The sequence below is a fragment of the Mandrillus leucophaeus genome, unplaced genomic scaffold (assembly GCF_000951045.1).
Source record: "Mandrillus leucophaeus isolate KB7577 unplaced genomic scaffold, Mleu.le_1.0 Scaffold186, whole genome shotgun sequence".
NCBI classification, from domain to species: Eukaryota; Metazoa; Chordata; class Mammalia; order Primates; family Cercopithecidae; genus Mandrillus; species Mandrillus leucophaeus.
This window is the reverse complement of record NW_012101876.1, coordinates 6,559,297-6,573,640: the sequence shown is the minus strand read 5'-3', so window position 1 is coordinate 6,573,640 and position 14,344 is coordinate 6,559,297. Positions and strand designations below refer to the sequence as shown.

The window sequence follows — 14,344 nt, the reverse complement described above, 5'->3', positions numbered from 1 at the left end:
TGGGAGGAGGGAAAGGGTCGGGAAAAATAACTAATGGGTACTAGGATTAATACCTGAGTGACGAAATAATCTGTACAATAAACCCCCGTGACATGAGTTTATCTATATAACAAACTTGCATGTGTATCCCTGAATTTAAAAGAAAAGTTAGAAATAAATAAAAAATAAAAAATATATGATTACCATAAAAAAAATAAAAGGTAAATATAATCTGGAAAACACAGGTATGGAAGGTTAATATGGCTTGCATCAAAGCACTGTAATTGTCTGCTGGTTTAACTCATCTTAATGAACGTTTTTCTTCAGTGTAAACATCAATTCCGTATTTAGAATTGGAAACCAATTCTGTGTTTAGCTTAACAATAACCCGCGACACTCAGACCAACTCAGTTCTGTGTTTAGAACTGGAAACCAAAAAACTCATTAGAGCTCGCTGGATACATTTTGTATGCTCCCTGGGTTTCACTGAGGAATTCTGAATGTTTGGTTGCCTGCGGGACTTACGGTGAGGCTTGATTTTAATGTTTTTCCACTTACCTCCCTGCTTCTCTTACAAGTTCTGACAAATTGGGAAAACTCAGAGAATGTTTTCTAAGCTAAACAAGAAGCAAGTACCATTTTTAAATTCAACTTTTCATTTTGAGATAATTACAGTTTCACATACAGGTATAAGAACATACAGATCTCTTGAATCCTTTGCCCAGTTTCCCCAATGGTAACATCTTGCAAAACTAGAATACAGTATCAGGACCAAGATGTTGTCATGAATATAGTCAGAATACAGAGCATTCCATTCACCACAAGGATCCCTCATGTTGCCCTTTTATAGCCACATTTAGTTTGCTTCCACCCCAGCCTTCTCATTAACTCCTGGCAGCCACTAATCTGTTCTTCATTTTACAATTTTGTCATTCCAAGAATGGAATCATACAGTATGAAAACATTTGACACTGGCTGTTTTCACTCAACATAATTTCTTGGAGATTTATCTACGTTGTGTTTATCAGTAGTTGGTTCATTTTTATTGTTCAGTAGTATTCCTTAGTCTGGATATACTACAGTTTGTTTAACTGTTTATCTGTTGAGGGACATCTGGGTTGTTTCCAGGTCTGGGCTATTGCAAATAAAGTTGCTGTAAACATTTGTGTAGGCTTTTGTGTAAATATAAGTTTTCGTTTCTCAGAGATAAATGCCCACGAGTGCAATTACTGTGTCATGTGGTAGTTGCATGTTTAGTTTTTTTGGAAACTGCTAAACCTTTCTATTTTTTATTCTCACCAACTGAGTATGAGTGATTCAGTTTCTCCACATCCCCTCCAGCATATGGTGGTGTTACTACTTTTTAATTTTAGCCATTCTGATGCGTTTGTGGTTTTAAAACCACCCATTGTGGCTTTAATCTCAGTTGCCCTGTTGGTGAATCATGTTGAGCATCTTTTCATGTACTTATTTGCCATCTTATGTCCTCTTTGGTTCATGTCCTGTGTCCATGTCCTAGATCACCTTTTTTACTATTGAATTTTGAGAGTTCTTTATAGATTCTAGATACTATCCTGTCAGATATGTGGTTTGTAAATATTTTCTCCTACTCTGTATCTTGTCTTTTCATCTTCTTAACCAGGTCGTTCACAGAACAAAAGTGTTTAATTTTAATGAACTCTAATTTGCCAATGTTTGCTTTTATGGGTCATGCTTTTGGTGTCAAGTCTAATAACTCTGCCTAATCCTATATTCTGAAGATTTTCTCCTATAATGTGTCTCTGAAAGTTTCACATTTTACATTTGTGTCTGCTTACATTTTGAGTTAATTTTTGTATGAAACTTAGGTCAAGGTTCATTTTTTTTTTTTTTTTTTTTTTTGCCTGTGAATGTCTAATTGCTTCAGCAACATTTTTTTTAAAGGCTATCTTTCTTCCATTGAACTGTTTTCGTGCTTTTCTCAAAAATCAGTCAGACATTATTTGTGTGGGTTTATATGTGGGTTGTCTCTTCTGTCATAATTAGCTATGCGTCAGTTTCTCTGCCAGCACCACACAGTCTTGATTACTGTGGTTACATAATTAATCTTCAAATAAGCTAGACTGATTCCTCTCAGGTTAGACTTCTCTTTCAAAATGTTTCAGCTCTTCTGGTTCCTTTGCCTTTGCATATAATTTAAAAATAATCTTGTCTATATCTGCAAACATTGAGAAAAATTGATATCTTTACTATGTAGAGTTTTCTATTCTGTGAACCTGGTATATCTCTCTGTTTATTTCGCTTTTCCTTGGTTTCTTTCATCATCTACACACATCGTCTCATCTGTGTGTAGTTTTCAGCCTACAAGTCCTATACATACGTATTTCAGTTTTGAGCAATTATAGTAAGTATTGTGTTTTTAACTTCAGGGTCTATTACTAGTATATAGAAGTTTAGTTTTTTGTTTTGTTTTGTTTTTGAGCCAAAGTTTCACTGTTGTTGCCCAGGCTGGAGTGCAATGGGATGATCTCGGCTCACTGCAGCCTCCGCCTCCCGGGTTCAAGCGATTCTCTGGCCTCAGCCTCCCAAGTAGCTAGGATTCAGGTGCCTGCCACCACACCTGGCTAATTTTTTTGTATTTTTAGTAGAGACAGGGTTTCACCATGTTGTATGTTTATCTCATACCCTGTGGCCTCGCTGAACTCACTTATTAGTTCTAGGAGTTTTTTGTAGATTGCTTGGGATTTTACATAGATAATCATGTCGTCTGTAAATAAGGAATAGTTTTCTTTATTCTTTTCTGATATACATGCTTTTTGTCTCCTTCCTTTGTCTTACTGCACTGGCTAGAACTTCTAATACTATGTTGAATAAGAGAGGTGAGAACTGACATTCTTACCTTGTTCTCTGTCTTCGGGGAATATTAGGTATAATGTTAGCTATAGCATTTTTGTAGATGTCCTGTTGTGGATGCCACCACGCCTGGCCCTATATCATTATATTTGATGTATATTTCTTCTAAATGACATATAGTTGGGTCATATTTTTAATCCACTTTATCTTTGTCTTTATAATAACTGATATGTTAGGGCTTAAATCGGATATTTTATTTTTGTTTTCTGTTTGTTCTCTCTGGTTATTGCTTTTCTGTTTTCCTTTTCCTGCATTCCTGTGGGTTAATTTAACATTTTTAGAACTTCATTTTGATTTATTTATAATATTTCTCGAGTGTATCTTTTTGTATAACTCTTTTGGTGGTTGTTCTAGGTATCACATATACTTGTTTATTTATCTATCTAGTTACCTTTCTCTCTAGATCTTATTAAAGTCTATTGGTGTCATCATTTTACCAATTTGAGTCAAGTATAGACATTTTACCTTCCTTTAAGTTCCTTTTACTCTCCCATTTATAATACAATTGTCTTGGGCCTGGCGCAGTAGTTCACGCCTGTAATCCCACACTTTGGGAGGCTACGGCGGGTGGATCACATGAGGTCAGGAGTTTGAGACCAGCCTGGCCAACATGGCGAAACCCTGTCTCTACTAAAAACAAAACTTAGCCGGGCGTGGTGGCGTGTGCCTGTAACCCCAGCTATTCAGGAGGCTGAAGCACAAGAATTGCTTGAACCCAGGAGGCAGAAGTTGCAGTGAGCTGAGATCACGCCACTGCACTCCAGCCTGGTAGATAGAGACTCTGTCTCTAAATAAATAAACAATATAATTGTCTTAATTATTTTCTCTAAATACATTTAGAATAACATCAGGGTTATAATTTTTGCCTCCACCATCAAATATACTTTAGAAAATTTTAGAGGAGAAAGCAAACGAATTTTATTAGCCATATTTTTGCTTATTGTGTTCTTTCTTCTTTCCCGATTTTCCAAGGTTTCTTCTTTTATCTTTTCCTTTCCATTTAGAGAACTTCCTTTAACCTTTCTTTTAGAGTCTAAAAGTGACAATTTCTGTTTTGCTTCATCTAAGAATGTCTTATTTCTTCTTTTTTCCTGAAAGATACCCCACTGGATATAAGTTTCTTTTCTTTCAGCACTAGAAAAATATTGTGCTACTTCCTTCTGACATATATATCTCCCTGCTGTAGATAAGATGTCATTTTTCTCTGGTGCTTTCAAGATGTTTTTATCTCTATTTTTCCAGAAATTTAATTATGATGTGTGTTGGTATGGATTTCTGGGATCTATGCTGCTTGGGATTCACCCCAGTTTCTTGAATCTTCAGGTTTAGGTCTCTTGCCAAATTTGAGATGTTTTCAGCCATTGTTTCTTCAAGTACTTTTTCAGCCTTACTCTTTCTCTTCCTGGAAGCTGGTGATGTGAATGGTAGATCTTTTGTTATAATTTCACATGTTCCTACGATGCTGTTCTTCTTTTTTTTCTTTTCCAGTTTGTTTTCTCTCTGTGGTTTAGGTTGGGCTGTGTCTGTTGTCCTATCTTCCAGTTCACTGATTTTTTCCTCTGTCCCCTCTAGTCTGCTGTGGAACCCATCCACTGAGCTTTTTATTTGAACTGTTATGTTTTTTACTTATAAAATACCCATTTGGTTCTTCTTTACATCTTCTATTTCTTTGCTGAGGCTTTCAATTTTTTTAATTGCTTCAGTTGTGTTTGTAACTGCTCACTGAAGCATTTTTATCATGGCTGCTTTAAAATTTTGTCAGAAATTCTAACATCTCTGTTATCTGGGTGTGTTAGTCCATTTTATAGTGGTATAAAGGAATACCTGAGACTGGGTAATTTATAAAGAAAAGAGGCTTCGTTTGGCCCATGGTTCTGCAGGCTGTACAAGTCTAGTGCCAATATCTCTTTCTGGGCAGCCTCAGGAAGCTTACAATCATGGTGGAAGGTAAAGAGGGAGCCAGCACATCACGTGACAAGAGAGGGACCAAGAGAGATAAGGGAGGACATCCCAGACTCTCTTAAACAATCAGATCTTATGTGAACTCATTACTGAAGAGAAGGCATCAAACCGTTTATGAGGGATATTCCCCCATGACCCTCCCACTAAGTTCCACCTTCATGTTTCAATATGCGATTTGGAGGAGACAAGCATCCAAACTATATCACTGTGTCTCTTGATTTTTTAAAAATTCATTTTGAATTGTTCCAGGTTTTTGATATTATGGATGATTTTTAAAATTGAAACCTGAACAGTTTTATATTGTGAGACTCTGGACCTTTTTAAAGCTTCTATTTTAATTGGCTTTCTTTGATACCGTTCTGTCAGAGAAAGGAGTGGCATCACCTCATTACTGCTAGGCAGAGAGAGAAGTCCAGGTTCCCCTCCCAGCTTCCATCAGTACCTGAAGAGGATGATGCCCTCATACTGCCAGGCAGGATGAAAGTCCAGGCATCCCATTTGGACTGCACTAACACTTCATAAGATGGGTCGGGGGGACTTATTACTGGCCAGTGGGGAGGAAAGCCTCAGGTTTTTACTTGGCACTGTCTGATACCTTCCTGGCAGGGGTGTTGGGGCACCTCATTACAGTGCTTACCAGGGAGGAAGCCTACGGTAAGGAGGCTTTTCAGCCATCCGGTGAGGAGCTGAGGGGTGGGTTATAATTTATAACCCACAATCACATGGGGGCTTCCAATATTCTGAGTGCCATCGAGATGCCATGAAAGGGCGGTGGGTGGGGGGGGGGCAGTGTTTTTTCTGTGGTATCTGGCTGCAGTAAAGTGGTTATTCTCTAAAAGATTTTTGGCTTGCTAGGCTGCCCCTTTGCTGATCCTTTGGTTAGAGAGATTATGCTTTTGTTGGGGTGCTTTATGTTTTTGTTTTGTTTTGGTCTGTGCTCACTGACATTTCCAGGTTACTAGATTCTTCAGCTGCTGGGAAGAATCTTGGCAGCTGAGATAGATGAGGCAAAAGAAAACCTAGGAAACACACCACTAGGTTATTATTTTGGACCTGAAGACTACTTTTTCTCTACCTTTCAGAGTCTTCTTAAGTTTGTTTTATAGATAATGCCCAGGGTTATTAGTTGTACTTAACAGAAGGAATAGGGAAAAATATATGAATTCCATCCTTGTTAGAAGCAGAGGATATCAGACATACTGATTTTCTTAGTCTATGTAGGCTGTGTGTAAGCCACAATGCAGAGCTCTCTGGGAAAACATGGATTGGAGAATGGGGTCTGGAGCCAAGGCGGAAGCAGAGTCTCCTCCATTCCAGATCTAGGACTTGGGACCCACATGCTCTAGTATGTGTACAAAACACATAAAGTTAACAATTTAGATGAAGTAGAACAATTCCTCAAACCCCACAAACTATCAAAACTCACTGAAGATGAAATAGAGAACCTGAATAGTTCTACAACTATTGTTGAATAAGTTGAATTCAAAGTTAAAAAGCTCCTGAAAAAAAAAAATCTTCAGGCCCAGATGGTATTACTGGTAAATTCTACTAAACAGTTAGAGAAGAAATAACACCAGTTTTACATATCTCTTCCAGAAATAGAGAAGGAGGAAACCCTCGTCAACTCATTTTATGAGGCCAGAATTATCCTAATCCAAAACCAGACAAGAACAAATCATAGACCAATATAGATGCAAAAACCACCAGCAAAGTATTACCAAATAAAGTCTAGCAGTGTGTAAAAATAATCATACAGCATAGTCAAGTAGGGTTTATCCCAGAAATGCAAGCCTGATTCATATCTATAACTTGATAATTTAAAATAAATTATTATAATCTGCCAAACTAACAGTGAAAACTGCATGAACATTAAAAAATCACATCATCATATCAATTGATGCTTTGGCATTTGACAAAATTCAGCATCTGTTTATGATAGGAACTCCCAGTAAACTGGGAATACAAAGGAATTTACTCAACTTTATAGAGAGTATTTTTTAAAATCTAACATCATACTTAGTGATAAAAGACTAAATGCTTTTCCCCCAAAACTGGGAATGAGGCAAGAATGTTCACCTTCACAATTCCAATTTACGATCATAGAAGAATTCCTAGCCAGTGCAGTAAAACAAGAGAAAAAAAGAGCATGTAGTTGGGGGAAAAAGAAGTAAAACTGGGCCTGCTTGTAGATGACAATGTGAGTGTATGCAAAATCCTAAGGAACACATCAAAGAAAATGAAACAGCCCTCCCAGAACTAATAAGTGAGTTTAGCAAAGTTACAGGATACAAGGTCAATACATAACAATTTTAGTTTTATATACAAGCAATGAACAACGGGGAACTGGAAGTTTTAAAATACCATTTACAATAGTTTTTTTTTTTTTTAAGTACTACTCTATCAAAACACTACAATATCCACATGCACTCAAAGCGATAAAATAAATCAAAAGAGACCTAAGTAAATATGTAGATTAGAAGACTTAACAGATGAAAGATGTTAACCATCCTCAAACTGATCTGCAGACTTAAGGCAGTTCCAATCACAATCCCAAAAGGATGTTTTTATAGATAAAGACAGGCTGATCCCAAAATTTATATGGAAATACAAAAAAATCTAAAGTAGCCAAAAGAATTTGAAAAAGAAGAAAGCTCGATGAATCACACCACCCAATCTTAAGACTTACTCTAAGCTACAGTAATCAGTAAGCAAAAGACATGTAGATCTTTGGAGCATAAGAGAGAGTCCAGAAATAGATTCATAGAAATATAGGCCAATTGATTTTTTACATAGGTGCAAAGGCAGTTCAATGGAGAAAGTTACATCTTTACAGTAAATAGTGTTGCAGCAATTGGACATACATAGGTAAAAGAGTGACCCTTGATCTAAACCACACACCTCACACAAAGTTTTAACTCGAAATGGATCATAGATCCAAATGTAAAAGGTAAAACTGTAAACTTTTAGAAGAAAACATAGTGGAAAAATCATTTTCTGGGATTAGGTAAAATGTTCCTAAACATGCACCAAAAGCAAGACCCATAAAAGAAAGAATTGACAAATTGCTCATATGGCAAATGACTGGTGTCCTGGATATATAAAGGACTCTCTAAATCAAATAGTAAGAAAACAACCCAATTAAAAAATGAACAAAACACTTTAACAGACATGTCACCAAAGAGGTATAGAGATGGCAAATCAGTACATTGAAGGGGATCAACAGCAATAGCCATTACAGAAATGCAAATTAAAACCGTGATATCTCTGCACATGTTAAAATGACTAAAATAAAATATGATACTAAGTGCTGATAGTTTGCGGAGCAACTGGAACTCTCATACACTGCTAGTAGGAATGCAAAATGTACAACCACTCTAGACAATTGTCAGTTTCTTAATAAATATTTACCACTGACCCAACAATTCTACTCCTGCTATCTGCTTTAAAAATGAAAACATGTCCACACAAAAACCCATATACAAATGCACAGAAGCTCTATGAATAATCTCACAATAGCTCACGCCTGTGATCCCAGCACTTGGGGAGGTCGAGGCGGGCAGATCACAAGGTCAGGAGTTCGAGACCAGCCTGGCCAATATGGCGAAACCCTGCCTCTACTAAAAATACAAAATTAGCCAGGCATGGTGACGGGTGCCTGTAGTCCCAGCTACTCAGAGGCTGAGGCAGGAGAATTGCTTGAACCCAGGAGGCGGAGATTGCAGCGATCCGAGATCGCGCCACTGCACTCCAACCTGGGTGACAGAGCCAGAGTCTGTCTCAAAGAATAAATAAATAAAATTTAAAAATTGGCAGCAACCGAAATGTCCTTCAACAGGCAAATAGATAAACAAACTGGTACATACTTACAATGGAATACTACTCAGATACTACTCAGCAATAAGAAGGAATGAACAGTCAATACACAGAACAATTTAGATGACGCTCAAAGGCATTAAACTGAATGAAAGAAGTTAGTCTCAAAACAACACATGCTACCTGATTCTATTTACATGACATTCTGGAAAAGGCAAAACTATAGTGATGGAGAACCTATTCATGGTTGCCAGAGGTTAGGAGTGGGAGGAGGCTGTGACTAAAAAGGGGCAGCACCAGAGAGTTCTGTGGGAGATGGAACTATTCTGTATTCTTGACTGTGGTTGTTCCAATCTATACATGTATTATCATTCAACTGTCCACCACATGAAAGGTCATTTTAAATAAATAAATTACAGTAACAGCACAGCAGATTGCTGCTGAACTGTCCCCACACTGAAATTGTCCTGAGAATTTTCTAGTTTACCTATAAGCGGCTTCACTACCATACATTTAGCCAGGTTTCCATGACAGCAGGCAATTAGCGGGCCTTTGAGTGGTTTCGCAGTAAGGCAGTGGCTTAGGTCAGCCATCTTTACCTTAGACATTAAGACATCCAAAATAAATGATTTTTCTGGGAAAATAAAATGTCTTTCTGAAATATTTCAATTTTAACTGTAGCATTCCACAAGTATGTGGTTAGACTGGTGTGTATCAAATGAATTAACTCTTCCATTTAAAAATACTTAGAGTAAAGCTTGTGAACAATCTCTGGCCTAGAGAGTGTTTTCGCCAAACTATAAGACTGTTACAGCTTAGCTCCTCCTTCATTTTGCTGCCTTTTGCTCCCCTATAGGAGGTTGTGGCTCACCGGATTGCTGAAAGCCGCATTACCATTGAGAAGATCCGCTTGTTGACTCTGAAAGCCGCTCACAGCATGGACACTCTGGGCAGTGCTGGCGCTAAGAAGGAGGTGAGGCTACCTTCTCCCCTCGGACCACCAGCTGCTGAGCCTTCTCCAGTTCTCTCCACCTGTTGGACATTTCAGTTTTCTTGGCATCTCGATGGCACTCAGAATATTGGAAGCCCCCATGTGATTGTGGGTTATAAATTATAAATGCCTGTCACTTGCTAGTCTCCTAGCAAGTGCTTTAGGGAATGATTTTCGGGAGGGAGAATATCTTCAGCATTCTTAAGATACAGCAACAAAGAGTGGGGGAAATCATAGGTTTTACACAGCCCTGGAACTGCACCCACTCTGCCACTTTCTGCTAGCCTTGTGATCACAGGCAAAGTACTTAACCTTTCTGCCTAAGGCCTAGGGTTCTTGTGAAGAGTAACCAAGATAATATACACAGAATGTGCAGCAGCCACCCACAGTGGCTCTCGCCTGTAATCCCAGCTACTTGGGAGGTGGAGGTGGGAAAATCGTTTGAGGCCAGGGATTTGAGACCAGCCTGGGCAACATGGTGAGACCCTGTCTCTTAAAAAAAAAAGAAAAAAATTAGCCGACATGGTAACTTGTGCCTGTAGTCTCAGGGAGGCTGAGGCAGGAGGATAGCTTGAGCCCAGGATTCTGAGGCACGAGTAGTGAGCTATGATCATGCCTGTGAATAGCCACTCCACTCTATTCTGGGTGACAGAGTGAGAGCCTGTCTCAAATAACAAAACAAAAAAATGCACAGCATGATACTGCTGCATGGTAAATGTTTCATGGAAGAGACTTCTCATCCTCTGCTTTCTTATATTTCTGGCTTATATGAAATAAAGACATAATCATTTAATTCTAAAAGCCCATGAAACTGCTAAAAGAAAACTGATTAGAGGCACAAAGGCCCTTGGACTATTTTTATGATCCCTAAGGTAATGAGTGTGATTTATCAGCTGCCTGAAATCCTTTTGGAAACAAGGCAAGTTAGAAATAAATGGATAAAATGTGATTTGGAAGAGGTGTCTCTTTCCAGAGGGTCTGTATTGACTGAAATACGGCCATTAACTGCATTGCAGCAGGATCTCTTTGTTGGCTTTTGTTAAAGATCCTGTTTGAGTGCTGACTTGGGTGTGGGAAAGTTCCCTTGTTTCATTTCCCAGTTTTGCCACATGGTGTATAGTCTAAGAAAAAAGCATTCTTTTCATATCTTGCTTATGTAGATTGCAGTGATCAAAGTGGCTGCCCCACGGGCTGTCTGCAAAATCGTTGACTGGGCCATCCAGGTGTGCGGAGGTGCTGGTGTTTCCCAGGATTACCCTCTGGCCAACATGTGAGTAGATGTCATTTAAGAATCGTCTACATTTGATAGGCATGGAGGTAAAAAATCTATAGATGCCTTGACATGAATTGCTTACATTTAGTTTCAGTGTAATTGAAGGCTAAATGAAGTGATATACATACTTTAATATAGAGCTCAACACCAAGAAATAGTTGCTCTTATTATTACAATAATCGTTTCGTTCAAGTATGTTAATTTTTACACTGAGGTGACCCACCGAGGATTCCTGGGCCATAGACACAGCATGGGGTTTCGCTGAATTTATAGCGGTACATGTCAGTGACTATCTAACATCTAGATCCTGATTACTGGGAGGTAGGAACATTCTCCATTCCCCATCTGTCTATCTCCACACATAATTACAGCGCCTCCTTCTCTATCATACTGGACATAGAGCCTCATCCTTCATCTATTTTTACCCTTAAGAAAGAACTAAATATATAGTATCATACCATTCACTGCCTGTTCTAAGTTCTGGCAACATCTAGTAAACTATAGGAAACCAGGAATGAGATTAACTCCACTGTACTTTGCCATTTAACTTTCCGAAGTTGGGAACTTTAAGATGGCATTGCAGAAGCCCTTTAGCTTATTTTCCTGGTACCCTTTTTCTTACCGTGACCTTGGTAGGATTTAAGAACTAATATAGTCTTGTTTTACAATCAGAGTGACTGACGTCAAAAGTATCATGTTCCTCTTCCATAACTCCCTGTGATCCCTGGTTCTTTTGCTTTTTCAGGTATGCTGTAACCCGAAGTTTGCGTTTAGCAGATGGACCTGACGAAGTTCACCTTTCAGCAATCGCAACAATGGAGCTGCAGGACCAAGCCAAAAAGCTGACAGCCAAGATGTAAGGAGAGTGGCACTGCCACATCCCACCGGCAGAAACTCTCCTTCATACAAACTTCACTGGCTCCAACATTTGAATCTCATATTTTTGCAGCAGTTTGAGCACAGGGTTAATTATTCACTTGTGGTAAAGATTATAGCACCTATTTTGATCAGTGGGTTTTATAATTTCAAGGGTCACACAGGGTTGAGTTCAATAAGAAATGCTGTAGCTGTTGTCATTCAATCTAGTGCCTTCTTGAGGCCAGGAGTTTGGGAGCAGCCTGGGCAACACAGTGAGACCCCCATCTCTACAAAAAATTTTTAAATGAGCCAAGTGTGGTGGCACATGCTTGTAGTCCTAGCTACTTGGGAGGCTGAGGCAGGAAGATTGCTTGAGTCTAGCAGTTTGAGGTTACAGGAGCTGTGATCATGACATGGCCTCCAGCTTGGGTGACCGAGTGAGACTCTTTCTAAAAATAAAAACAAATAAAAAATACATTTCTTCTTGGGGTGGGGTGGAGGTGGGGAGCAAGAATTTGGCCTGGGCTCTGATCCCTTGTGTGTTGTGGGCCTCTTTAACATTGCCACTTTGCCTTAACCTCACTGTACCTCACTTTACTTTGCATGCATTGGTGTTAATATTTTAATCTTAGAAGACCCTGACCCACTGAGGGTTTGTTGCGAGAGTCCCTGAAGCCATGTAGAAGCACCTTGAAATCTGTGAAACCACAATAAAGTACTTTATAAAAGGTATCCTTATTTGAAGTGGACAGATCTTACAACTCGAACTATTTAGCCTTATGATTAATTTTAAAAGTTGTGATTTAGAAGGCAGGATTGTTTTTGAACATTAGGAATTAAAGGCTATATCTGGTCCTTACAGTTTTGTAATGTGTTTCTCTGTCTGAGGAAAGCTGGCTGGATTGGTTGCTGATTTGTTTTAGTTAATCTATTGTCATGTATCTGGCCCTCCCTAAGCCAAGTCACTCCATGTGATCTGTACTTACCTCTCTCCCTTCCCTGAATTTAGTCAGATAAAATTATGTTAAAAAGAACACCAAGGATTGTTTTGAAAAGGAAAAAAGTCTCCAAAGGATAAACTGAAAAGATCAATATCAGGATCAGGGCCCCAGTCCTGGTGGGAGAATGGACTAAAGGTAAACTCCTCAGCATTGTGACCATTTCTAGGGCTATGTCTGCCACTGGCAGTCACTAGGCAGCCGTTCATCTGGGACAGCCTGCCAGGTTTGCCATGTGTTTGAAACCACATGGTTTTAAAGCAAGAAACTGCCCTTTCTAATAATGAGATGGCAGGGAGGGAGCAGGGATGAGAGAGCTCACCAGTCAGGGCTCTACCATGAAGACCCCTCCAAGATTGCCAAGTGGTCAGCGACAGAGCCTCAATGAGGGGCCTTGAGACTGCCGGACAGGGAAGACACCATGAGGCGCCACACGAAAGGGTCATGGTCTTTCTCCAGCAAACATTTAGGATTGTGATTGTCCGGGGGAGGGGCTAGTTAAAGGTCTCTGGTAATTGACCTTGTTACTCTAAGAACACGCAACAGAAAGTTCAGCAGATTATGGAGGACTGATTTCCTCATCAGCCTGTGGTTATTGATAAGAGCTTCTTCAGGGTGGGTCCTCATCACCCCAGCTGTTTCCATACAACTGTGGCTCACTTAGGTGTCATGGGCATGCCCACATTTTGTCCAAGAGAAATAAAGTAGGTGAAAAGCACTTTAGACACTTGAATGGATACACTGGGCAGGGCTTGCCCAAAACTGCTTTTCTCCTTGATCTTAAATGAAGCTACAACAGTGCCGGGGAAGTTCAGAAGGCAGGCATTTTTTACTTAGGCTTTCTAAGGGCTTTAAATTCGTCAAGTTCTTAAATAAAGGATATAAAGTGCAATGTATTTTTGCAAATGTCTGCTATGAAAAATGTCTTATTTCAGTCAAGCCAGGCAGCCCCGCTTGGCTCCTCCCTTTCCCTTTCACTAGATGGTCCTTCTCCAAGAAGCAGAGGAAAGGGGCGGGGAGGCTCCTGTTGACAGGCTGGTGTGTGTCTGTCACGTATCTTTCTCCACTATTTCTTTTGCCTGGATCACTCCAGTAGTCTCTTAACTGGAGTTCTAATCTATTCTCACAGCAGCCAGGATGACCTTCTCAAATGCTGCAGTGGCTTCCATCTCACCTAGAATAAATGCAGAGTCCTTGCTTTGGCTGACGAGGTTCCATCTGATCTCATCCTCTGACACCTCTCTGATCTCATCGCCCTGGCTCACTTGCTCCAGCACAGCCTTCTGGCCGCCTTTCCAGCATGCGAGCACAGCCAGGCCTCTGGGCCGTGGTTCGGACTGTTTTCTCTGCCTGAAAGGATCTACGCTGAGGTTTTCCAGATGTCTAAGTCAAAAGGCACATTATTAAAATGTCCTTTCTTGACCATTGCTTGAAACTAGCACCATGGCTGGGCGCGGTGGCTCACGCTTGTAATCCCACACTTTGGGAGGCCCAGGCGGGCGGATCACCTGAGGTTAGGAGTTCGAGATCAGACTGGCCAACATGGTGAAACACCGTCTCGACTAAAAATACAAAAAT

The 14,344-nt window shown here is 39.7% G+C and overlaps 1 protein-coding gene across 1 annotated transcript in view; it reads left to right on the top strand.

The window, feature by feature from the left end:
- Nucleotides 1–12,230, top strand: part of ACAD11 (acyl-CoA dehydrogenase family, member 11) — a 126,958-nt gene extending 114,728 nt beyond the window's left edge. Inside the window, exons 18-20 of the mRNA XM_011977987.1 lie at nt 9,503–9,619; nt 10,798–10,907; nt 11,656–12,230. Of these exons, the coding sequence (XP_011833377.1) occupies nt 9,503–9,619; nt 10,798–10,907; nt 11,656–11,770 (342 nt within the window). The 3' untranslated portion in view covers nt 11,771–12,230. The remainder of the gene's footprint in view (nt 1–9,502; nt 9,620–10,797; nt 10,908–11,655) is intronic.
- The last annotated feature ends 2,114 nt before the right edge of the window (nt 12,231–14,344 follow it).